This window comes from Pseudophryne corroboree, chromosome 3, assembly GCF_028390025.1.
Source record: "Pseudophryne corroboree isolate aPseCor3 chromosome 3, aPseCor3.hap2, whole genome shotgun sequence".
Lineage (NCBI taxonomy): Eukaryota > Metazoa > Chordata > Amphibia > Anura > Myobatrachidae > Pseudophryne > Pseudophryne corroboree.
In genome coordinates, this window is record NC_086446.1 from 611092632 (window position 1) to 611119477 (window position 26846).

The 26846-nt window shown below is 48.4% G+C and overlaps 1 protein-coding gene and 1 non-coding gene across 3 annotated transcripts in view; both read left to right on the forward strand.

Moving 5' to 3' along the window:
- The window catches only part of DNA2 (DNA replication helicase/nuclease 2), a 143625-nt gene that overhangs the window by 55314 nt on the left and 61465 nt on the right, over positions 1-26846 (forward strand). For both annotated transcript variants that reach the window (XM_063961603.1, XM_063961604.1), the window contains exon 8: positions 5077-5242. In XM_063961603.1, coding sequence (XP_063817673.1) covers positions 5077-5242 — 166 coding nt within the window. The remainder of the gene's footprint in view (positions 1-5076; positions 5243-26846) is intronic.
- LOC134899822 (U2 spliceosomal RNA) lies at positions 7537-7730 on the forward strand. Its single transcript, XR_010173399.1, has one exon. It is a non-coding gene; the product is annotated as a U2 spliceosomal RNA (small nuclear RNA).

A 26846-nucleotide genomic window follows, 5' to 3' on the forward strand; every position in this document is an offset into this window, starting at 1 on the left:
ATTCCCTGTGTGTGTGCGGTGTGTCGGTACGGCTGTGTTGACATGTTGGATGAGGAAGGTTACGTGGAGGCGGAGCAGAGGCCGATAAATGGGATGTCGCCCCCTGTGGGGCCGACACCAGAGTGGATGGATAGGTGGAAGGTATTAACCGACAATATCAACTCCTTACATAAAAGGCTGGATGACGTAACAGCTGTGGGACAGACGGCTTCTCAGCCCGCACCTGCCCAGGCGTCTCAAAGGCCATCAGGGGCTCAAAAAACGCCCGTTACCTCAGATGGCAGACACAGATGTCGACACGGAGTCTGACTCCAGTGTCGACGAGGTTGAGATATATACACAATCCACTAGGAACAACCGTTACATGATCTCGGCAATGAAAAATGTGTTACACATTTCTGACATGAACCCAAGTACCACATAAAAGGGGTTTTATTTTTGGGGAGAAAAAGCAGCCAGTGTTTTGTTCCCCCCATCAGATGAGTGAATGAAGTGTGTAAAGAAGCGTGGGTTCCCCCGATAAGAAACTGGTAATTTCTAAAAAGTTACTGATGGCGTACCCTTTCCCGCCAGAGGATAGGTCACGTTGGGAGATATCCCCTAGGGTGGATAAGGCGCTCATACGTTTGTCAAAAAAGGTGGCACTGCCGTCTTAGGATACGGCCACCTTGAAGGAGCCTGCTGATAAAAAGCAGGAGGCTATCCTGATGTCTGTATATACACGCTCAGGTTCTATACTGAGACCTGCAATTGCCTCAGCATAAATAGTGCTGCTGCAGCGTGGTCTGATACCCTGTCAGATAATATTAATACCCTAGACAGGGATAATATTTTGCTAACATAGAGCATATTAAAGATGTCGTCTGATATATGAAGGATGCACAGAGGGATATTTGCCGGCTGGCATCCAGAATTAATGCAATGTCCATTCTGCCAGGAGGGTATTAGAAACCCGGCAGTGGACAGGTGATGCTGCCTTTAAAAGGCACATGGAGATTCTGCCTTATAAGGGTGAGGAATTGTTTGGGGATGGTCTCTGGGACCTCGTATCCACAGCAACAGCTGTGAAGAAAAATGTTTACCTCAGGTTTCCTCACAGCCTAAGAAAGCACCGTATTTTCAGGTACAGTCCTTTCGGCTTCAGAAAAGCAAGCGGGTCAAAGGCGCTTCCTTTCTGCACAGAGACAAGGGAAGAAGGAAAAAGCTGCACCAGACAGCCAGTTCCCAGGAGCAAAAATCTTCCCCCGCTTCCTCTGAGTCCACCGCATGACGCTGGGGCTCCACAGGTGGAGACAGGTGCGGTGGGGGCGCGTCTTGGGAACTTCAGGGACCAGTGGGCTTGCCCACAGGTGGATCCCTAGGTTCTGCAAGTAGTATCACAGGGATACAGGCTGGAGTTCGAGGCGACTCCCCCTCGCCGTTACCTCACATCAGCCTTGCCTGCTGCCCTCGGAGAAAGGTAGTACTGGCGGCAATTCACAAGCTGTACTTCCAGCAGGTGAAATTAAGGTACCCCTCCTTCAACAAGGCCGGGGTTACTATTCCAAAATGTTGTGGTACCGAAACCAGACGGTTCGGTGAGACCCATTCTAAAATTTAAATCATTGAACACTTATATACGAAGGTTCAAGTTCAAAATAGAATCGCTCAGGGCGATTATTGCAAGCCTGGAGAATTTCATGGTATCACTGGACATCAAGGATGCTTACCTGCATGTCCCTATTTACCCTCTTCACCAGGAGTACCTCAAAATTGTGGTACAGGATTGTCATTACCAATTCCAGACGTTGCCGTTGGTCTGTCCCCGGCACCGAGGTATTTACCAAGGTAATGGCCGAAATAATTATCCCGTACTTGGATGATCTCCTTATAAAGGCGAGGTCCAGGGAGCAGTTGTTCGTCGGAGTAGCACTATCTCGGGAAGTGCTACAACAGCACGGCTGGATTCTGAATATTCCAAAGTCGCAGCTGGTTCCTACGACGCGTCTACTGTTCCTGGGTATGGTTCTGGACACAGAACAGGATAAAAAGGGTTTCTCCCGGAGGAGAAGTCCAAGGAGTTGTCGTCTCCTAATACAAATACAGGTGTCGGTGCATCAATGCACGCGAGCCCTGGGAAAGATGGTAGCTTCTTACGAAGAAATTCCATTCGCCAGGTCCCATGCAAGGATCTTCCAGTGGGATCTGTTGGACAAGTGGTCCGGGTCGCATTTTCAGATGCATTGGCGGATAACCCTGTCTCCAAGGGCCAGGGAGTCGCTGTTGTGGTGGCTGCAGAGTGCTCATCTTCTAGGGGGCCGCAGATTCTGCATACAGGACTGGGTCCTGGTGACCACGGATGCCAGCCTTCGAGGCTGGGGGGCAGTCACACAGGGAAGAAACTTCCAAGGCTATCAAAGTCAGGAGACTTCCCTACACATACTGGAACTAAGGGCCATATACAATGCCCTAAGTCAGGCTAGACCCCTGCTTCAACACGGCCGGTGCTGATCCAGTCAGACAACATCACGGCGGTCGCTCATGTAAGCCGACAGGGCGGCACAAGAAGCAGGATGGCGATGGCAGAAGCCACAAGGATTCTCCGATGGGCGGAAAATCATGTGTTAGCACTGTCAGCAGTGTTCATTCCCGGAGTGGACAACTGAGAAGCACACTTTCTCAGAAGACACGACCTCCACCCGGGAGAGTGGGGACTTCATCCAGAAGTCTTCCAAATGATTGTACACCGTTGGGAAAGGCCACAGGTGGACATGATGGCGTCCCGCCTCAACAAAAAGCTACAAAGATATTGCGCCAGGTCAAGGGACCCTCAGGCGATAGCTGTGGACGCTCTGGTAACACCGTGGGTGTACCAGTCGGTGTATGTGTTCCCTTCTCTGCCTCTCTTACCCAGGGTAATGAGAATAATAAGAAGGAGAGGAGTAAGAACTATACTCATTGTTCCGGGTTGGCCAAGAAGAGCTTGGTACCCAGAACTCCAAGAAATGATCTCAGAGGACCCATGGCCTCTGCCGCTCAGACAGGACCTGCTGCAGCAGGGGGCCTGTCTGTTCCAAGACGTGCTGCGTTTGACGGAATGGCGGTTGAACGCCGGATCCTGAAGGAAAAGGGCATTCCGGAGGAAGTTATCCCTACGCTATTTAAAGCTAGGAAAGAAGTGAACGCAAACCATTATCACCGCATATGGCGGAAATATGTTGCGTGCTGTGAGGCCAGGAAGGCCCCAAAGGAGGAATTTCAGCTAGGTCGATTTCTGCACTTCCTACAGTCAGAGGTGACTATGGGCCTAAAATTGGGTTCCATTAAGGTCCAGATTTCGGCTCTATCGATTTTCTTCCAAAATAGAACTGGCTTCACTGCCTGAAGTTCAGACTTTTGTTAAGGGAGTGCTGCATAGTCAGCCCCCGTTTGTGCCTCAAGTGGCACCGTGGGATCTCAACGTGGTGTTGGATTTCCTGAAGTCGCATTGGGTTGAGCCACTTAAATCCGTGGAGCTACAATACCTCACGTGGAAAGTGGTCATGCTGTGGGCCTTGGCGTCGGCCAGGCGTGTATCAGAATTGGCGGCTTTGTCATACAAAAGCCCTTATCTGTATTTTATATGGATAAGGCGGAATTGAGGACTCGTTCCCAATTCCTTCCTAAGGTGGTATCAGTTTTTCATGTGAACCAACCTATTGTGGTGCCTGCGGCTACTTGGGACTTGGAGGATTCCAAGTTACTGGACGTAGTCAGGGCCCTGAAAAGTATATGTTTCCAGGACGGCTGGAGTAAGGAAAACTGACTCGCTATTTATCCTGTATGCACCCAACAAGCTGGGTGCTCCTGCTTCTAAGCAGACTATTGCTCGCTGGATCTGTAGCACGATTCAACTTGCACATTCTGCGGCTGGACTGCCGCACCCTAAATCTGTAAAAGCCCATTCCACGAGGAAAGTGGGCTCTTCTTGGGCGGCTGCCCGAGGGGTCTCTGCTTTACAACTTTGCCGAGCTGTTACTTGGTCGGGTTCAAACATTTTTGCAAGAGTCTACAAGTTTGATACCCTGGCTGAGGAGGACCTAGAGTTTGCTCATTCGGTGCTGCAGAGTCATCCGCACTCTCCCGCCCGTTTGGGAGCTTTGGTATAATCCCCATGGTCCTTACGGAGTCCCAGCATCCACTTAGGACGTCAGAGAAAATAAGATTTTACTCACCGGTAAATCTATTTCTCGTAGTCCGTAGTGGATGCTGGGCGCCCATCCCAAGTGCGGATTGTCTGCAATACTTGTTTATAGTTATTGCCTAACTAAAGGGTTATTGTTGAGCCATCTGTTGAGAGGCTCAGTTATATTTCATACTGTTAACTGGGTATAGTATCACGAGTTATACGGTGTGATTGGTGTGGCTGGTATGAGTCTTACCCGGGATTCAAAATCCTTCCTTATTGTGTCAGCTCTTCCGGGCACAGTATCCTAACTGAGGTCTGGAGGAGGGTCATAGTGGGAGGAGCCAGTGCACACCAGGTAGTCCTAAAGCTTTATTTAGTTGTGCCCAGTCTCCTGCGGAGCCGCTATTCCCCCATGGTCCTTACGGAGTCCCAGCATCCACTACGGACTACGAGAAATAGATTTACCGGTGAGTAAAATCTTATTATTATGTATTTGATTAAAAAAACTGATAGTGTGCCTTGGCAATTTTAAAATCTTGCTTCGTGTGCCACAAGTTTACAAAGGTTGAAAATCACTGCTCTATACAGTCCTCTCCTTATACCATGCTCTCTGCAGACATATTTTAGGCTTTGAAGCATTGTACTATGAAAAAAAAGTGTTTTGGTTTTTTTTGTTTCATTTTAAATTAATTTATTTGATTATGTATAACTTTGCTGAATTTGATTATTTATGTTTTTATTTACTACATACAGATTTACGGTATATTGTTTGCGTTGATAGCAAAACTTTGTTTTGTATGCATATATGGCATTAATACTGCCACACAGCTGGTACCATATTTCTTTTTTTTAGAAAAAAATAGGAACAATTTTAATACTTCAGTTTATGTACAATTCATATACAGCAGAGATATTTTTATTTCTTTCAGAATTATTGAAATTAAGGAACGAGTTATCATTTTATTTGACAAATGTATTGTATAAACCTGATAACGGAAGTAAAGAAATTAAACTGTCTTCACTACCAGCAATAATTGCAGACAAGCAAGCTTGCAAGTATTGTTCACAGCTACGGAACTGCGCCCTCTACAGCAGGTAATCTGTGCCCAGTCTACAGTAGGCATTGCACTGGTTTCAGTGTGCACACATTGCTCAGACAGATCAGTCTTAGGATATGCTGTTCACTTGCACCTTAAATTATATATATCCTATTGCTGTAGAGCAGTAAATAGAATGCAACAGTATCCGTTTCCAATCCATTGTTGTGCAGCTTACACTATTTCTTGTTGTGTGTGTTTTTTTTTTTTCTCTCTAGCATCCATAAAGGATACTGGGGTCACTTAGTGCGATGGGGTATAGATGGGGTCCAAAGGAGCTGGTGCACTTTAAATTTCTTCAACTGGGTGTGCATGCTGCTTCCATCTATGCCCCCTCCTACAGCCAGTTTAGAAAAATGTGCCCTCAGGAGAGGATGCACACTCTGGAGCTCCAGAGTTTCTCTTCAGTTTAGTTTCTGTTTGTTATTTTCAGGTAAGCTGTTTGGGAACAGCATACCTGCACCGTGGGAGTTAGGGGGAAGACGGTCACTGGCCTCTGTAAGGCGTCAGAGCCGCTTTCCTGCTGCAGGACCACTGTTTTGAGAGGTTGTGTTACTGCGGGCACGGCGCTTTAACAAGCACAATCGCAGCACGCCGCACACCCCTATCATATGCCTGAAGGTGAGAAGAGTGGTGAGTATACACCGGCGGGCTCTGCTAGGGGGGGGCCCCGGTTCTTGGCGCGATCGCAGGGAGCGGCATCTGGACCCCCCCTGGGGAAATCCCATAGCCCCCCTGCGTGAACTGGCCAGCGGTTGGGTTGAAACAAGTATTTATACTCTGTTTGGCACCATATAGGAGACATTGCCAGTATAAATAAGTACATAGCTCCGGCACCATTATAGGGCGCAGAGCTAACTTAAAGCGGCACCATAAATTTTCTGGCGCCATTTCACTGCACACTGAATACACAGATGCTGCAGGGGACAAATCAACTCCTCCAGGAACACTCCAACGCCACAAATAGCAATGGGGTTTATTGTAGGGTGGTGATATTACAGGAGCTTTTAAAAAAACAGAAGGTCCTAGTACAGATATATTATATAAAATATGTATGTGTGTGTGTGTGTGTATATATATATATATATATATATATATATATATATATATATATATATATAGCCATACATGCTTGTTTCCCCATGTATACATATACTGTTTTGAGCATAAAACTAGTTCAGACTGGTTTTCCTCTGTGTGGTGTGATTCTCAGCAGCCATCATCCACACCCTAATGTGGATACAACTTTGCCTATAGGCAGAGGAGGGGAATAATTACATAGACCACCGTGTGCCAGTGTCTTTGTACTATGTCTGAAGGGTGAACTTGCTAGCCGCTGCGAAAACTTAAGATAGTGCTTCTCAAGAGGTTATAGAGATTCTCTACCTTAGGAGTAGAGCAATTATTATGCTATAAGATCTGTGTAAATATACCAGATATTTATGTACACAGAAAAGTCTCCATTAAGGAGTTAACTGGTAACTCATCCAGGGGACCATGAAGTCTGCCTAATATGATAATTCATGTGACTAACAAATTCATATACAACCTTACCTTCCCTCCAAAGGATAGCAATATCAAAAAAACTAAACAGGAATACCTGTTCAAAGGTATCTCTATCAGAGAATTGCATTGCTGCCTCACATCAGTGTGGTCGGGAGGTTCTGTGCCCATCACGACCCTGGCTGTGTGGAGTTTGTATATTCTCCCTGAGTTATACCTCCCAACTTCTGTCTCTAGCAAGGAGGGACATCTGCGCGCACATAGCGTGCGGGTGCCCAAAAAGGGGTTGTGGCCTATGGAAAAGGGGGAGTGGTTTCGTGGGATTGCCCACGACCGTGAGCCACGCCCCATTTTCGGCACTGAGGGGGCATGCCCAGTGCTCTGGGAGCTGCAGACGTGCCCCCTCTCCTTCTGTCTCCACTGAATAGACGCTGTGCGCAGACGAGTGCAGGAGCCTCCCAACTGCCCCCCACTGCGGGGCACTGTGGACCGCGGGTGGGACAGTTCCAAAAAAACGGGATTGCCCTGCGAAATTCGGGTTAGGAGGTATGCTGTGTTTTCCCACGAAATGGAAAACTGATGTCTAATACATAACCACAAGGTTAGAGACCTATCTCTGTAGGCTGCTGGATTACGCAGGCCATTGGTACATAGGCCGGTAACCTTTAGCAGGGTTAATACAAGAAAACATCGCCAGCTGGCTTTATGATATTTATGCTGCATATGCAGGAGTTTAAAAGCTTCCTATACGAGGCGGTTAAAAATAAGAGGCATTGTAAATGCCTGTGCATCACCTCTCGGCCTTCTGGCCAAGATCAAGGGTAGTATCTGTTCCTCATAGGGGGCATATTAGACATGAAACTATCTGGGAGCCATATATTATATGAAAATTTAGAACAGGGAGATGGGTAAAGAGCTTGCGCATTAACCGGGTACTGCAGTACTACTATGAAATTCCCTGCTCGCAGAGCTTCTGATTACATCAGTGGTTAGTGAAAGCTGGGTTCAGGAATCTCACGGATCATTACTGGTGGGTCCACGTACCTACCGTCGCTGCTACGCCCACCAGATATGCTTACCCGAGATCATCATCTTAGGGTTGCAAGTGTTGGTGGTAGTGCCAGTGGTGCCTCAATACAACAGAGGCACCAGAGGAGAAACACTGTTTTACAGGATCCCAAAAACATAGCACCAAATCTATTCCATAAACACTTCGGAATGAAGGTGGTCCTCCACTCCTAAGAGATTCCAGGGTAGGGGCCCATCTAAAATATTTCAGCATACAGGTTGAGTATCCCATTTCCAAATATTCCGAAATACGGAATATTCCGAAATACGGACTTTTTTGAGTGAGATAGTGAAACCTTTGTTTTTTGATGGCTCAATGTACACAAACTTTGTTTAATACACAAAGTTATTAAAATATTGTATTAAATGACCTTCAGGCTGTGTGTATAAGGTGTATATGAAACATAAATGAATTGTGTGAATGTAGACACACTTTGTTTAATGCACAAAGTTATAAAAAATATTGGCTAAAATGACCTTCAGGCTGTGTGTATAAGGTGTATATGTAACATAAATGTATTCTGTGCTTAGATTTAGGTCCCATCACCATGATATCTCATTATGGTATGCAATTATTCCAAAATACGGAAAAATCCCATATCCAAAATACCTCTGGTCCCAAGCATTTTGGATAAGGGAGACTCAACCTGTATTTAGAAAAAGCTCCTGGCAGGATCCCTGGGTAAAAGATCTATTTACCCTGGCATGAAGGGTGTGTTTAAATTCACTACACTTCACATTCCGAAGAATCACGGGAGGTTTTACAAGAGGCTGTACTAAGACTGGGTCAGACCCAAGCTATAGTTCCAGTTCCGCCTTATATAGAAAACGGGATACTTATCCAACCTGTTGTGGTACCGACTCCAGATGGTTCGGTAAGGCCTATTTCTTTTTCATCCACTAGGGGTCACTGGAGTACTCTTGGGATATGGACTGCCTCCGCAGGAACAGGGCACTGAATATTCAAATTTAGAACTCTCCACCCCTCCATATCCCAAAGTACCTCAGTGTTTTTTCTGTGCTCATCGGAGCAACAGGGTTGGTGTGGGGCTGCCACACTTTGTGAATATTTTTGAATTTTTCATTTTTCTTTTTCTTTTTTACAACTTAAGCACATCCCTTCCCAGTTTCTGTAAAAACGTGGGTCCGAGATAGTGCCGCTGCACGGAGCAGCGCATGGCGTGTCGGTCCTCGCAAAGAGCACCTTCACAGCCACACGCAGCTCACAAACCTGCTGTTACAGCTGGACGGAGCTTACATACAGAAGCCCCGTCACAGCCATCGCTTCAGGAGTCAGGTATGCTGGGGTGACGGGGCGGTCAGCGCACGCTGCCGCCCCGCTGTGTGGGGACAATGTTCAGAGCCGGCTCGCTGCATTCGCACCCGCCTCTCCTAACTGGCCGCCCCGGCAACCGCTCCGATCAGCGCCGCGCTCCTCCGCCGCTAAGACCCCGCCAGCCGCCGCTCACACCCGCCGGCCGCCGCTGCAGGACCGCTCTCCATTACAGCGCTCCCCGGCTCCCTGCACCCGATCGCGGACCCGCTCCCCGGTAACTCCCGCTCAGACAGCGGCACACGGGCCACAGGGGAGGGAGCAGAAGGGGGGGAAGGATACTCATTAGCGGGGGGCTGCAAAAAGGGGGTGACAGCATTAATGACATAGGCTGTTAAGCCTATATTACCGGGTTTGCTGCACTTGTTAAATATACCCTGCGCTGTGAGGCATGGGGGCCATTTTAACCATGCTTCCTGTCTTCCTGTTGTGATTCCAGAACGTTCCTGTCCTACATCTCTACTCCACCGGAGGCGCAAGGGTGTTAGTGGGAATTTGGAATCAGGTTTCATATAGTAGTGGCCACGTGCACTGCTCTTGGCCAGATATATATATATATATATATATATATATATATATATATATATAGACACACCTTAGTACTATTTTACTGAGTCGTGCAAGTTGTCTGTCTGTGTATTGTATTGTCTGTCTGCATAATGAGTAAGGCACCAGCAAAACCAAAAAAGCAGTTTCCCTGCCATGTCTGTAACAATACCACATGTACAGTATGTTTTGTGGATTCAGCTACGAATACAATTTCTGCTCCGGTTTCAAAACCAGTTTCATCCCCGGACCCGCCATGGGCTGCGCTAGCGGATGTCATGGCTGGATTGCAATCAGAATTGGCCGCCGCTCGACAGGAGCTGGAAGCGGCAAGATCTGAGTCTAGGGTGAGACCGCTAGAACTACCGGAGGGGTCTCAGCCTTGCCAAAAATCCAAGTCCATTTTGGGTAGTAGGGATAAATTTCATTTGTCTTATGATTTACCAGTTTCTGCTATGCTGCATTCTGACGATTCTAGGCCAGACCTCAGTGCGCAAGACAGCAGTCAGCTAGTGAAGATTTTGCCAGCCCAGGTATTGATAATCTCATCCGAGCGGTGCATCAGTCTCTGAAGTTTACGGAAACTGAGGAGCCTCTGACAAATAATGAAGTCGTCTTTGCTAAACGGCAGAGGACTCCGATGTGTTTTCCTGTTTCGGGATCTCTTAATAAGAGGTTACTGGAAACGCGACAGAATCCGGATAAACGGTTTTCTATACCTCGCACTAGTTACCCGTTTCCAGAGGCTGTGACAGCTACATGGGAGAATCCGCCATTGGTGGATTCATCTGTGTCTAAACTTACTCAGAAATTAACCATACCAGTACCAACGATACTACGCTTAAAGACCCTTCAGACCGTAAAATAGAAGCTATGCTAAAATCCATGTATATAGCAGCAGGAGTGTTGCTTAGACCTGGGTTGGTTGGCATTTGGGTTACTAAGGCGCTGATGGTATGGATAACAGAACTCAAGTCTGCCCTACATGGATCACCTTATACTTCTCGCTGATCAAATCTGGGAAGCTGCTGATTATCTATGTACAGCTTCTACTGACGTCTGACCGCTCACTTCTCGCCTTTCATCGTCGCTAGTTACAGCACGACGAGCACTCTGGCTGCGCTCTTGGCAAGCGGAGGCGGAGGTCAAAAGAGGTATAGAGGCGTTATCTTACGGTGGCGAGAAGTTGTTTGGTCCTGAATTGGACAAATGGATTGCTGAGGCCACGGGAGGTAAGTCGGTTTTCTTACCATTGCCTCCAACGGTACCTAGACGGAAATACTTGGGCCCGGCGTTCAAATCCTTTCGGCCTCAGCCCTTTCGAGGCCGTGGTAGAGGACCAGCCATGCCCGGTAGACGAGGTCGAAGGCGTGGTTTCCAACAAACCGACGCCAGTTGTCAATGCGCTAAGGTCACCGACAAGCCAGTGGCATGACGGACTCCCAGCCCATCTTGGATCTCCACTTGTGGGAGCACGCCTTCAGTCGTTCCATTTGGCGTGGTTCCAGACGTCCACAGATGGGTGGATCCGTAATTTAGTGTTTAAAGGTTACAAGATAGAGTTCGACTGTCTCCCGCCACTGCGGTTTTTTCAAGACCAGACTGCCTGTGTCGGACGACAAGAGGGCGGTTCTGCAAATTGCCATTCCGTCCCTGCTGGAGTCAGCAGTTTTGATTCCGGTCCCTGTACACCAACAAGGTCAGGGTTATTATTCCAGTCTGTTTGTAGGTACCAAAGCCGTATGGCTCGGTCAGGCCAATATTGAACTTGAAGGGCCTCAATCAGTACGTCACTTACTACAGATTCAAGATGGAATCTCTGCGGTCAGTAATTGCAGGTTTAGAGCCACAGGTATTCATGATTGCGCTGGATATCAAGGATGCGTACTTACACATTCCGATTTGGCCACCTCATCAGAGGTTCTTGCGGTTTGCAATACGGCAAAACCATTACCAGTTTCAGGCTCTACCGTTTGGCCTCTCGTCAGCGCCTCGGGTATTCACCAAACATCTCAGATCCCTGGTAGGGATAATAGTTCCGTACTTGGACGATCTGCTCATCAAAGCTCCGTCTCAACAGATGTTCGTCCTGCATGCGTTGCTGACGTACGATGTACTAGTTCAGCACGGTTGGATTGTCAACTTCAAGACATCACATCTGATTCCGTCTCAACGACTGCAATTCCTAGGTATAACCCTCCATGCTGTAAATCAGAGAATTTACCTACCAGAACAGAAAGTACAGATCATTCGTTATCTGGTAGGATTAGTGCTCAAGCCACGCACAGTCTCTGTACATTTGTGCATTCGCCTCTTAGGCACCATGGTGGCGGCTTTCGAAGCGCTTCAGTTCGGAAGATTTCACTCACGTCCTTTTCAACTGGATGTGCTCGCACAGTGGTCGGGCTCGCATCTGCAGATTCACCACAGGGTGCGGTTGTCGCCACGGGCCAGAGTCTCTCTACTCTGGTGGCTCAAAGTACACAATCTAACCGCAGAGAAACGGTTCGGCGCCTGGAGTTGGATAATTCTAACGACGGACGCGAGTCTCAGAGGTTGGGGAACTGTAGTTCAAAATTATCAGCTCCAGGGTCTCTGGGCGGATCACGAAAGATTGCTGTCTATAACTGTCCTGGAACTCCGGCCAATTTACAATGCGCCGCGACAAGCAGTGCACATACTTCGGTCTCAGCCTGTCCAGGTGCAGTCAGACAATGCGACGGCAGTCGCGTACATCTACAAACAAGGAGGAAAGAGAAGCCGCATGGCAATGCGGGAAGTAGCTCGAATCCTCGATTGGGCCGAGCATCACCAAGTGATATTGTCGGCAGTCTTCATTCCGGGAGTGGACAACTGGGAGGAGGATTATCTCAGCCGTCGGGATTTTCATCCAGGAGAATGGGCATTGAATCCAGAGGTGTTTCACATGTTGGTCCAGAGGTGGGGTTACCCTCAAGTGGACCTGATGGCATCTCGCCACAATCACCAAACGCCCCAGTATGTGTCCAGAACGCGAGATCCAAAGGCAGTGACGGTGGATGCTCTCACAATCGCGTGGCCGCACAGCCTCGTGTATCTGGATCCACCGTTTCCGCTGCTCCCTCTGTTGCTAAAACGAATCAAAAGAGTCAGTCAGTCATACTAGTGGAGCCTCATTGGCCTCGGAGAGCTTGGTTCTCGGATATCCGCGGATTACTCGCAGACGATCCTTGGCCGCTCCCACTACGTCCGGACCGGTTACAACAGGGTCCGTTCCTTTACCCCGATTTAGCGCGGCTGCGTTTGACGGGGTGGCTGTTGAGACCGCCCTCTTAAGTAGAGAGAGCATTCCAGATTCGGTTATACCAACCATGTTACGAGCTAGGAAGCCGGTTACGGCAGCTCATTATTACAGTATTTGGCGTGCCTATATAGGTTGGTGTGAAGCTCGGAAGTTTCCGACATCCTCTTTCAAGTTATTCCGTCTTTTGTTATTTCTACAGACGGGGTTAGATGGAGGACTGCGTTTATCTACACTAAAAGTGCAGGTATCTGCTTTGTCAAATTACTTTCAAAGACGATTGGCTCTATTGCCGTCTGTACACACTTTTCTGCAAAGGTGTCCTAAGAGTACAGCCTCCATTCGTTCCACCTACAGCGCCATGGGACTTCAATCTGGTTTTAGATTTCTTACAGTCTTCATATTTTGAACCCTTACAACAAGTGGATATTAAGTTTCTCACTTGAAAAACAATTTTGCTCACCGTATTTGGTGTTTCATGATGACACAGCGGAACTTTGGACGAATCCCGCTTTCTTACCAATGGTAGTGTCATCTTTTCACATCAATCAACCAATAGTAGTTCCTGTGTTAACAGGAGATTCAGGAACTTTAGATGTGGTACGCGCACTGCGCGTTTATGTATTCCGAACGTATACTGTTCGTAAGACTGATACGTTTTGTTCTCTATGATGCTGCCAAGATGGGTTGGCAGGCTTCTACGCTGACCTTATCCAGATGGATAAAACTGACCATACGTCAGGCTTACCTTCATGCTAGGTTACAGCCGCCTACATCAGTAACAGCTCATTCCACACATTCTGTGGGACCTTCATGGGCAGCTGTTCGTGGAGCTTCTACGACGCAGCTTTGCCGTGCGGCTACATGGTCTTCAGTGCACACGTTTGTGCGCTTTTAACAGTTTGATACGTTTGCGGCATCAGCATCTAGCTTTGGCCGCCTAGTGTTACAGGTGCCAAACAGCTCTCCCGCCCACGGGGGAAGCTTTGGTACGTCCCAAGAGTACTCCAGTGACCCCTAGTGGATGTAAAAGAAAATAGGATTTTGGTACTTACCAGGTAAATCCTTTTCTTTGAATCCATAGGGGGCACTGGACGCCCACCCAGAGCAGTTTTACCTGGTTTGTGGTAAGTTCAGGGGATCTTATGGTAACACACTCTCACCGACTGGTTCAAATTATCAAGTGCTGGTTATGGTGTCAACTGTTTAGTTGTCAGTAACGTTATGTGTCAACTTTATTGTTGTCCGTTATGTTATATGTAATTCTCCATTGTCAACCTCTCTAGCTCCTGTTTGGCTCAGTAAAAAACACTGAGGTACTCTGGGATATGGAGGGGTGGAGAGTTCTAAATTTGAATATTCAGTGCCCTGTTCCTGCGGAGGCCGTCCATATCCCAAGAGTACTCCAGTGCCCCCTATGGATTCAAAGAAAAGGATTTACCTGGTAAGTACCAAAATCCTATTTTTGAATCTAAAATCCTTGAACCCTTACCTAAAGGTCTTCAAGTTCAAGATGGAATCCCTGCAAGCAGTGACTGCGGGTCTGGAAGAACAGGAGTTCATGGTTTCACTGGATATAAAGGATGCTTATCTCCAAATCCCGATTTGGCCACCCCCCCAGGCTTACCTGCGGTTTGACCTGTTGAACGACCACTACCAGTTCCAGGCTCTGCCCTTTGGCCTGTCCACGGCTCCTAGGGTCTTCACGAAAGTGATGGCGGAAATGATGCTCCAGCTCCGAGTCCAGGGGGTCAACATCATCCCTTACCTGGACGATCTCTTGATAAAGGCGAGATCCAGGGAGCTTCTATTGCTCAATATCAACCGCCAGGGTTTCCCTCCTGTGGTGGCTACAGTCCTCAGACCTGCTGGAAGGTCGAAGTTTCGGGATTTAGGATTGGATCCTCCTCACAATGGACTCGAGTCTGCGGGGATGGGGAGCTGTCACCCAAGGTGCACAGTTCCAAGGCAGGGGGTCCTCCCACGAAGCCCTCTGCTTCAGGCCTCTTCTCTTCTTCGGGATCTGGCCATTCGAGTTCAGTCAGATGCCACGGCAGTGGCATACATCAAACGACAGGGAGGAACAAAGAGCAGAGCCTGCATGCGAGAAGTGTCAAGGATACTCCTCTGGGCTGAAAGAAATGCAAGAGCAATGTCGGCCATCTTTATTCCGGGGTTGGACAACTGGAAAGCGGACTTCCTGAGTCGTCATGTCTTCCATCCGGGAGAGTGGGGCCTCCTCCCACAGGTGTTCGGCAGACCACCAACCTGTGGGGCTGCCCACAGATCTACCCTCAGGCGATGGCAGTGGATGCACTGACAACGCCGTGGCTTACCGGTTGGTCTACCTGTTTCCGTCGATTCCATTGTTCCCAAGGGTGCTAAAGAGAATCAGGCATCAAAGAGTCCAGGCAATTCTAATTGCCCCAGACTGGCCTCGGAGGGCGTGGTATGCGGATTTTCTGGACATGTCCGTCGAAGACCCTTGGCCTATGCAACTGAGAGAGCTTCTTCTTAAACAAGGACCGTTCGTCTACCCGGACTTACGGCGACCTCGTTTGACGGCATTGAGGTTGAGCGGAACATCCTAGCTCGCAAAGGCCTTTCCAAAAAGGTTATTGCAACCATGGTTCAGGGCAGGAAGCCTGTAACATAAAAGCATTACCATCATATCTGGAGGAGATGTTTCATGGTGCAAGGAGCGCACGTATCCTTCTGTGGATTTTCACTTAGGACGCCTCTTGCATTTCCTACAGGCTGGAGTGGATATGGGCCCAAGTCTGGGCTCCCTCAAGGTCCAGATTTCGTCCCTCTATTTCTTCTTCCAGAAGAAATTTGCAATGTTGCCAAAAGTTCAGACTTCCTTGCAAGGGATACTTCACATACAACCTCCCTTTGTGCTGCCAACGGCACCCTGGGATTTGAATGTGGTCTTGGAGTTTCTACAGTCCTCCTAGTTTGAACCTTTGATGGCGGTAGAAGACAAGTACCTTACGTGGAAGGTGGTAATGTTGCTGGCCCTGGCTTTTGCTAGGCGTGTCTCAGAATTGGGGGCCTTATCGTGTAAAAGTCCATACTTGGCCTTTTACGAAGACAGAGCAGAGCTCAGAACTAGGCAGCAGTTCCTGCCAAAAGTTGTCTCTGCATTCCACTTGAACCGACCTATTGTGGTCCTGTCTAGTTCTGGCTCTTCTGCTCCTCCGGAGGCATTGGATGCTGTGCGAGCCGTAAAGATCTGTGTCAAGAGGACGGCTCGGATCAAAAAGACTGATTCCCTGTTTGTGCTCTGATGTGCAGAAAAAGGGTTGCCCTGCTTCTAAGCAGTCCATTGCTCGTTGGTTTTGGCTTTCTATCCAACAGGCCTATGTGTCGGCAGCCTTATCTTTTCCTCAGTCTCTGATGGCCCACTCTACAAGATCGGTGGGGTCTTCCTGGGCAGCTGCCTGTGGAGTCTCGGCCTTGCAACTATGCCGAGCTGCTACCTGGTTGGGGAAGTACACCTTTGTGAAGTTCTACAGGTTTGATACCCTGGCCAAAGAGGATACCCAGTTTGAGCAGGTGGTGCTGCAGACATTACCGCACATTACTACCCGTTCTGGAAGCTTTGGGACGTCCCCATAGTACTAAGTGACCCCAGTATCCCTTATGGATGCTAGAGAAAATAGGATTTTGGTTACCTACCAGTAAATCATTTTCTTTTTGAAAAATAAGTTTTATTGGTTTTTGCATTAAGAAAAACAGATGGATAAACATTAGACAATATTTGTGGATCAACACGGAAGGTGCATAAAACTGAGGCAATAGAAAGACATAATAACAGCACAGGTCGTAGTGATCCTATTCATCAAATATCAAAGAAAGGTAATTGAAACTACAATACAGTTATAGAAAGAACAAAACACGAAAAGAGAAAACAGGAAGTAAGAACAAGAAAAAAGAAAGGGGGGAGGGAGGGCGAGAGCGTCGGCCAGACAAGGTTGGTCACAAGATCGAATTCTGTCATCTATATAGATAGTGGATCAGATGGTTGTCAATGGCGATTCAGCATTAAAGTGCGTTGCCCATGGCGTCCCAAGTGCGTTTAAAAGTGACTGATGTGTCGTGAAGGGCAGCGGGGATGCGTTCCAGCTTGTATGTGGTCCATATAGCATTAATAGTGGCGGGAAGAGTAGGGGGCGAGGTGGATTTCCAATTTGCTGCAATTTGGCATTTGGCCGTATTTAAAATGTGCTTAATTAATTTTAGTAGATGGCTCGACGTGTCCGGAACCGGGCGCAAAAGTAGAGCGTAAAATGGTGAGTCAGGAACAACCACACCAGTGATTTCTAGTATTAGTATATGAATTTGACGCCAGTAGCGGCGGGCAATCCCACAGGACCACCAAACATGCAGCATGGTTCCCCTCTGCCCACAAAGTCTCCAACATCTATCAGAGCAGGAAGGGTAAATAGCCTGAAGTCTAGACGGCACAAGGTACCATCGGTAATAGATTTTCTAAGAATTTTCTTTGATACGAACCGACAAGGAGCTCTTAGCAATTTCCTGTCTGATGTCAGCCCATTCCTCAATAGTCAACGTCTCCCCTATATCTCGTTCCCACGCTATTTCATGAGCCTCTTTCGCAGGGGAATTGTGTGAGAGTAAGATTTGATAAATAGCGGACAACAAACCTTGTGTAGAGCGTTGACCACAACATAAAGATTCAAATGCAGTTTTGGGTATAGGATGAGCAGTTTTACATAGTGGAATAAAAGTGACGAATTTGCAGGAATTGATAGAAAGTTGAGTGGGGAAGAGAGAAGCGTGATTGCAGGTCCGTAAACAAGGGAAATGAAGAAAGGGGTGCCAGATCAATCGGGAAAAGGACGTTGTGAGAAGTCCAATATTTAAAAGCAAGGTGGTTAGTACCTGGGGGGAACTTGGTATTGTTCCAAAGAGGAGTTAGTAACGGATTATAGGAACGAAGACGATAATAGCGGGTGCATTGATCCCAGACCGATAATGTAAAACGCATCGTCGGCAACAAGAGAGACGAGGCGCGCACCATAACAGGGTTGAAGGAGAATACATATTTATTACATGAGCTTCCAGAAGCGTCCATAACCTCTGTTCAGGAGGTGAGTGCCAAAGAGCACAGGAGGCTAAGTGTGTAGCACGGTAATAATTAATCAAATCCGGCATACCGAGGCCCCCTGAGTTACGATGTTGGAGTAATCGTATCTTGACTCTGGGTTTCTTTCCAGCTCAGATGAAGATAGACAGATCTCTTTGCAGATTCTTCAATATTTTAGTCGGTATGTGGATAGGGAGGGTCTGCCAAAGATATAGCAATCGCGGAAGTATGTTCATTTTGATAGCAGCTATGCGCCCGAGCCAAGAGATATAGAATTTGTTCCATCCCACGAGATCGGTACGAATAGACGCGGAAAATTGGCTGTGTATAGTGACGCGTGAGACTTAGTTAGGTAGATACCTAGATACTTAAGTTTAGTGTGTTGCCATTTAAACGGGTAAGAAGACTGTAGAAGGCGTAGATCCCGGGGAGTCACGTGTATATCCAGGATCTCTGTTTTATCGGTGTTGAGTTTGTAATTAGACAGACGACTATAAGTTTGGATCTCCTCAAACAGATGTTGTAAAGATATGAGTGGGTCAGTTAAAGTGAGAATGACGTCGTCCGCATACAACGCTATCTTGAATTCATGGTTCCCCACTGCAATGCCCGAGATGTTAGTATTCAGTCTGATTTTGGCCGCCAAAGGCTCCATCACCAGAGCAAATAGCAGTGGGGAAAGTGGGCAGCCCTGCCGGGTGCCGTTTCTAATAGAAAGAGACGGGGAAGAAAGACCGTTGACGAGAATGGAAGCAGAAGGGTTGTGATAAAGTGAGGTGACGGCATTATAAAAAGCACCATGCATGCCCATGTTTTTCAAGGTTTGATGAATAAAGGGCCATGCCACTCTATCAAAGGCTTTTTCTGCATCCAAAGCCACCACCAGGGTCGGAAGGGACTCCCGCTGAGAGAGGTGAATAAGATTGATAAGTCGGCGAGTATTGTCCGCTGCTTGTCGATTAGGAATAAAACCGACTTGATCCGGATGTACTAAGACCGGCAGAAATGGGGCTAATCTATTCGCAAGAATTTTAGCGCACAACTTAAGGTCTGTATTTAACAATGCAATGGGTCTATAATTTTTCATTTCAAGTGGGTCGCGGTCAGGTTTGGGTATAACGATAATGTTAGCCCTGATGGTGGCTGCATCCATGGAGCCCAGTTCCAGTAAAGAGTTGAATAACGAGTGAAGCATGGGGAGAAGAGATTGCGCAAATTTTTTGTAATAGATGGCAGTATAGCCATCGGGACCTGGGGCGGACGAGCGGCGCAACTGAGTTATTGTGACCAGAATTTCCTCGTTGAAGATAGGGGCGTTGAGTGTTTCTAGGTCTGAAGCAGAAAGTTTTGGTAAGCGACAGGTGGTGAGGTAATGTTGAATGTTGGGAATGTGAGGAGGATCAATATTAGCAGGTGGAGGTAAGTTGTAGAGTGATTCGTAATAATCGTGAAATTGCGAGGCCATACCTTTGGGGTCACGGATCCGTCAGAGCATTTCAAGGCAAGTATGCGGTTTTGTGTCCTACTAGCCCGGAGGCGGTGAGCCAACAAAGTGTCAGCCCTATTAGATTTTTCATAAAATTTCTGGCGGATCCATAAAAGTGAGTTAACCGTTTTTTTTGTGAGGATTTGTGACAACTGTCCCTTAAGTGAAAGAATCTTAGTATAAAGTCGCTTTTTCGGGAAACGCTGGTGGAGAAGGGTTAGGGAAGTTAGTTCTGTTTCCAAGTCACGAATACGTTTAGTCTCTATCTTTTTATGAGCTGGAGCAAGATTAATGAGGAGGCCACGTAACGTGGCCTTATGAGCCTCCCATAATACCGCAGGGGAAATATCAGGAGAGCTATTATCAGTAAAGTATGTCTGAATCATGGCGTTAATTTCAACAATGTTAGAGGGTTTAAGAAGAAGAGACTCCTGTAAACGCCATGTCCGAGGGGACGAAAGTGTATGAGGGATAGCAATTTCCAAGATAAGGGCGTAGTGGTCTGACCAAGTAGTGGGGATTATTTGTGCCCCGCGGAGGCTCTGAGTGGAGCCACGGTCAGCAAAGATGTAGTCGATGCGGGTGTAGAGGTCGTGCAGGGGTGAATAGTGCGTGAAGCCTCTGGCGGAAGGATACAAAGTCCTCCAGCTATCATACAAGTTGTGAGAGGAGATACAGTTCCGTAAAAGCTTAGACAGCTTTGTATGAGAGGATGTCCCCGTGCCTGGGTGAGATCTATCAAAGTGAGGGTCAAGAGTAATATTACAATCCCCAGCAACTATAATTTTGGAATTTAGAAAACTGGTCAGAGAAGGTCCCAAAAAAGAACCCTGCTGCATGTTTGGGGCATATACGGACGCCAATGTGATAGGCTGTTGATTGAGGGTACCTGAGAGGATTATAAATCTACCATTGTCGTCGTGATAAGAATCATGAATGACTATAGGGAGATCCCGGTGGAGCAGTATAGCAGTACCCCTGCGCTTGGCTGACATAGTAGAGTGAAAGGTGTGGGGGTATTTTTTACTGTTTAAGGAAGGGTGGGGGAACTTAAAATGAGTCTCTTTGTCATGTGTCTGGCAAAAAAATGGAACGCCATAGAACGCTTTGTCGGGGAATTAAGGCCATTGACATTCATAGATAACAATTTCAAGGTCATGGAGGGTAATAATCACCCATGTGAAGTATAGTGAACAACCATTGATGTGGCCAACCGTAGGGAGAGTGAAAGGACAGAAAGGAATAGAAAAGAAGTGGAGCAAGAGGGAACTCAAAGAACAGGCCCATGCCTAGGAGCGGGTAGGGCATACAAGAGGAAGGGGTAGTGCCAATCAGGCAGCCCCTTCAGTGTGGGGGGTAGCGACATTATAAGAGAACAGTAAATAGAAAACCAGAACGTGTATAACAAGTACTAAAACATCCTGCGGTCAAGCGCGAGGGCATAGATATAAACAGGTCATAACATAAAAAGAGCAGTTTGACTTCCTTACTTAACTAGGCAAATATTTAACTTAATGACTACAGCGACAGCAACTAGTTGCGGAGAGGGAGAAAAAAAAAAGGGAGGGGGGACCTTTTTGGGAAAGCAAACAAAGCCATATAATAACATTTAGTGAATGACTGTAGTATGTAACAACGGGAAGTGGGTTAGGAATAGCAACAATGTCTGATATAAAGCCTGAGGCGGCCCCATGCTATTGAGTTCAATATTAGCCTTACCATTTCAAAGCACGGTAGACATTTTCCAAATGGGTCCCGGCAGGACCAACACCCATAAGTCCCATAAATCTAACAGTCCGTAAAACAACAGGAGCAATGTGCGTAAAGTGAGAGAAAAATAAAAAAAGGGGGTGGGGGGGCAACTGTCCCGTAATCAGCAAAACATAGTTACGTATCTGCAGACATCAGAGTGCTGTGTTATTTAGTAGTCCAATCAGGAGTCGGTGTTGCAGGCCTCGACGGAGACGTGGGAGTAAGTTGATTCCTAAGCTCGCCAGGTAGAGTATCAAAAATGCCAAGAGTCTTGAGGAGGTCGTAGCCTTGAGCAGGGGTCTTAATGGAGTGATGGGACCCATCTTTGGTTACTTGGAGCTGAAAAGGGAATCCCCATTTATATTTAATAGAATTAGTACGGAGGACTCTGGTAATCACAGCAAGGTCTCGACGTTTTTTAAGCGTAGAGGGAGCTAGGTCTTGATAAATTTGAAGTTGAGTGCCAGAGTAATCCACAGATTTGAGTTCCCGCGCGGCCGACATAATCTTTTCCTTAGTCTTATAATAGTGGAATCGGAGGATGACATCTCGGGGTGGTTGTGACGGGGGAGGCCGAGGACGGAGCGCTCTATGCGCTCTATCTAGAAGGAACAGGTCTTTCGGAGTACAGGGGAGTAAATTCAGAAACAGGCCTTCCAAAAAACCTGGGAGGGCTTCCAAGGTAACACTCTCAGGGATGTTACGGATCCTGATATTATTTCTCCTGTTCCGGTTGTCCAAATCCTCCAGGTGGTCCTCATGCACGTCGACACATCAGTGCGGAGGTCAATTAACTCCTGTTCAAGCACGGCCTGGTACTGGCACACCTCATCCATCTTACATTCCAACGAATCCGTACGGGTGCCCAGGTCGTCAGATCCTTTCTAAATTCTGCAAGCGCTGACCTCATTTCGGTTTGAATAGTTTTGGTGACAATAGAGACGACGTCTTGGGTGGTAAGGTGAGCTCTTGGCGATGAAGCATCCTCCGAATCGGACATTCGGTCTGCAGTCGATGAGTTACGAGAAGTAGATCCGGCTTTCTCCCATGCACGGAGGATGCGGAGTTTATTAGCAGCATTCGATTTGCGGTTTTTTTGCGACATAATAGAGCGGGAAAGGCACGAAAGTAGGTATCAAGAGTATCAACTCCGCGTAGGAAATCTCAGATCTATCCAGAAAGTAATCTCAAGAGAGGCCTCGGCTAGGACAGTAGCTGACCCTCTAGCGTAAGGTAACCGCAGGATAGGCTAGTCTAGGGCAGGCATCGGGAGCGCCATGAAGCGCCTCCCAGAGCACCGGCCAGCATTAGTAGAGAATCACGGTGAGGCGGAGTGAGGTGCCTCAGTGTCTCGGGGCACGGGCGGACAAGGAGCATATGGCAATTCTAAAATGGCCGCAGGGAGTCGCCAATGGAGGGAATCGTGGGCCAGCCAACGGACCGTAGCAGCGGTGGGGGGTCACGTGCAGCAACAAACCGCGTCTCGTCCGTGCACTCGTGCGGTCGTAAGATAGCAAGCAGGTGGGGAGGGTATTTCTTACCTCCTGCACCCTCACTGTGGTTAACCAAGCTGTGGTACAAGGCGGGGGCCGGAGCAATCACTTTTACCCTATGAAGGGGGCCATAAAGCTTATACTGCCCTGGGGTATCAGCACCGCGGTTACTGGGGGCAAGGGGGGCCACAGAGGTTGTGACTGTGCTCTGATATGAGGGAGAGCTGCAGGGAAGCCAGAGGGTTGTGGTATTGAGCGGCAGCGCAGCACAGGTGTAATCCCCTCAGCTCCGGGACCAGCAGCCAGCCCCCGTTCCGCCTTACTGATGACCCGCCGTGGGTGCTCCATCAGCCGGAAGCCGCGGTTATGGAGGAGAGAGCACCGGCGCTGGGAGCCGCGGACAGGCGCTCTGAATCGTCCGTCTCAGGCCTCAGAGGAAGCCGCGGCAAGATGGCTCCCGCACTCTCGCTGATCCCCGCTGCCCGGGGCTCCGGACGTCGGCGTCTCGGGTTGCAGGGTGTCTTCAAGGGCAGCCAGATAGAGGTAGGAGTCCAGTAGCCTATGCACAGGGCCCCGGGAGCGTTGCAGGGTAGACCAAAGTGCAGCGACCAGTCCGGCGCAGCTCCGGGAGTCCAGGTCGGGACCTGTGCTTACTCCAGGCCCCGCCTTCAGTCTGGGGAGAGGGCCGCAACCCGCAGGAGCGCTTAAAAGCACTCCCCGATTCCGCAGCGCTCCCCCAGTGTGACCTAAGCAAGCTGGAGGGTAGTGGGGGTGTATGTAGGATGGGGATGGGTGCCCACAAGGGCCATATAAAGGACTTTCTGTAAATTAGTGTGCAGGAGCTCCTGAGCTGCACGTCTGCCTCCTTCAGCGGTTAAGCCACGCCCCCAGTAAATCATTTTCTTGTAGTCCATAAGGGATTCTGGGCACCCGCCTCAGTGCGTTGACTTTTCTGCAGGTTTTTCTTCTGTAAAAGTTTACCTGTTCAGCTGTTGTTTTGTTACCAGCAGTTGCTGGTCGGTTTATGTTGTGGTGTGCTGGTGTGTGAATCCGTTATTTCTCCGGCAGGGTCCTCAGGTTTTCTCTTACGTCCTAGAGGATGCTGGGGACTCCGTAAGGACCATGGGAAATAGACGGGCTCTGCAGGAGACATGGGCACTAAAAAGAACTTTAGGTATGGGTGTGCACTGGCTCCTCCCTCTATTCCCCTCCTCCAGACCTCAGTTTAATACTGTGCCCAGAGGAGACTGGGTGCACTACAGGGAGCTCTCCTGAGCTTCCTGGAATAAAAGTATTTTGTTAGGTTTTTTATGTTCAGGGAGACCTGCTGGCAACAGGCTCCCTGCATCGTGGGACTGAGGAGAGAGAGAAGCAGACCTACTTAAATGTTAGGCTCTGCTTCTTAGGCTACTGGACACCATTAGCTCCAGAGGGAGTCAGAACGCAGGTCTCCCCTCGCGGTTCGTCCCGGAGCCGCGCCGCCGTTTCTCCTCGCAGAGCCGGAAGATAGAAGCCGGGTGAGTACGAGAAGATAGAAGACTTCAGAGCTTCACTGAGGTAACGCGCGCGCCATTGCTCCCACACAGAACACACACAGCGCACACTGATGGTTGCAGGGCGCAGGGGGGGGGGCGCCCTGGGCAGCAATGTTAAAACCTCTAGGTCTGGCTAAATACTGTATATACACTTGGATGTGGTATATTTAAGAGATCCCCGCCAGTTTGTTTAAAATAGAGCGGGACCGAAGCCCGCCGCTGAGGGGGCGGAGCTTGTCCCTCAGCACTCACCAGCGCCATTTTCCTCCACAGCACACGCTGAGAAGCTGGCTTCCCGGACTCTCCCCTGCTGATCACCGGTGACAGAGGGTTTTAAAGAAAGGGGGGGGGCACCTATTTGGCGCAGTACATATATATAATAAAAAGCGCTTTATCTGGGTATTTTTTACCAGGGTTATTGGCGCTGTGTGTGTGCTGGCAGACTCTCTCTCTGTCTCTCCATAGGGCCTGGTGGGGGGGAACTGTCTCCAGATTAGAGATTTTCCTGAGTGTGTGGGGTGTCGGTACGTGCGTGTCAGCATGTCTGAAGCGGAAGGCTCTTCTAGGGATGAGGTGGAGCGCATGAGTGTGGTGTCCCCGTCGGCAACGCCGACACCTGACTGGTTGGATATGTGGAATGTTTTAAATGCAAATGTGAATTTATTGCACAAACGGTTGGACAAAGCAGAGTCCAGGGAATGTACAGGAGGTCATACCCTGCCTTTCCCTATATCACAGGGGCCTTCTGGGTTTCAAAAACGCCCACTTTCTCCAGTAGTAGACACTGATACCGACACGGATTCTGACTCCAGTGTCGACTATGATGATGCGAGGTTGCAGCCAAAATTGGCTAAAAGTATTCATTATATGATTATGGCTATAAGGGATGTGCTACATATCACAGATGACCCCTCTGTACCTAACACGAGGGTCCACATGTTTAAAGAAAAGAAGCCTGAGGTTACTTTTCCCCCTTCATATGAACTAAATGAGTTATTTGAGGGTGCTTGTTAAACTCCAGACAAGAAACTGCAGATTCCCAAAAGGATTCTTATGGCGTATCCTTTCCCGATTAAGGACAGGATAAGGTGGGAATCCTCCCGCAGGGTGGAAAAAGCGTTGACACGCCTTTCCAAAAAGGTGGCGCTGCCGTCTCAGGATACCGCAACCCTCAGGGATCCTGCTGATCGCAAGCAGGAGACTACCTTGAAGTCAATTTACACACATACTGGTACATTACTCAGACCGGCAATAGCGTCGGCTTGGGTTTGTAGTGATGTAATAGCGTGGACTGATACCTTATCTGCTGATATGGATACGATGGATAAGGAAACTATTTTATTGACCGTGGGTCATATTAAGGATGGTGTCCTTTATATGAGAGATGCTCAGAGGGATGTGGGCATACTGTGTTCCAGAGCGAACGCTATGGCGATTTCTGCCAGGTGAGCCCTGTGGACCAGACAGTGGACGGGTGATGCCGACTCGAAACGGCATATGGAGGTTTTGCCTTACAAGGGTGAGGAATTGTTTGGGGAAGGTCTCACGGACCTAGTTTCCACGGCTACTGCAGGTAAATCAAATTTTTTGCCTTATGTTTCTTCACAGCCTAAGAAAGCGCCACATTATCAGATGCAGTCCTTTCAGTCGCATAAATCCAAGTGAGTTTGGGGATCTTCCTTTCTTGCCAGAGGTAAGGGCAAGGGGAAAAAGCTGAAAGCTACAGCCAGTTCCCAGGAACAGAAGTCCTCCCCGGCTTCTACTAAATCCACCGCATGACGCTGGGGCTCCGTTGAGGGAGCCCGCCCCAGTGGGGGCACGTCTTCGACTTTTCAGCCATGTCTGGGTTCACTCTCAGGTGGATCCCTGGGCAATAGACATTGTTTCTCAGGGGTACAGGCTGGAATTCGAAGAGGTGCCTCCTCGCCGGTTTTTAAAATCGGCACTGCCGGCTTCTTCCCCGGAGAGGGAGGTAGTTTTAACGCCAATTCAAAAATTGTGCCTTCAACAGGTGGTGGTCAAAGTTCCCCTGCTTCAGCAAGGGATGGGCTATTATTCAACCCTGTTTGTGGTCCCGAAGCCGGACGGTTCTGTCAGACCCATTATGAATTTAAAATCCTTAAACCTATACTTAAAGAGGTTCAAGTCCAAGATGGAATCGCTCAGAGCGGTCAACGCCAGCCTGGAAGGGAGGGATTTTATGGTGTCCCTAGACATAAAGGATGCATACCTTCATGTCCCCATATATCCACCTCATCAGGCGTTCCTGAGGTTTGTGGTGCAGGATTGTCATTACCAATTTCAGACGTTGCCGTTTGGGCTTTCCACGGCCCCGAGGATTTTTACCAAATTAATGGCAGAAATGATGGTGCTCCTGTGCAAGCAGGGTGTCACAATTATCCCATACTTGGACGATCTCCTGATAAAAGCGAGATCGAGAGAACAGTTGCTGGACAGTGTAACACTCTCCCTGAGGGTGTTGCAACAGCACGG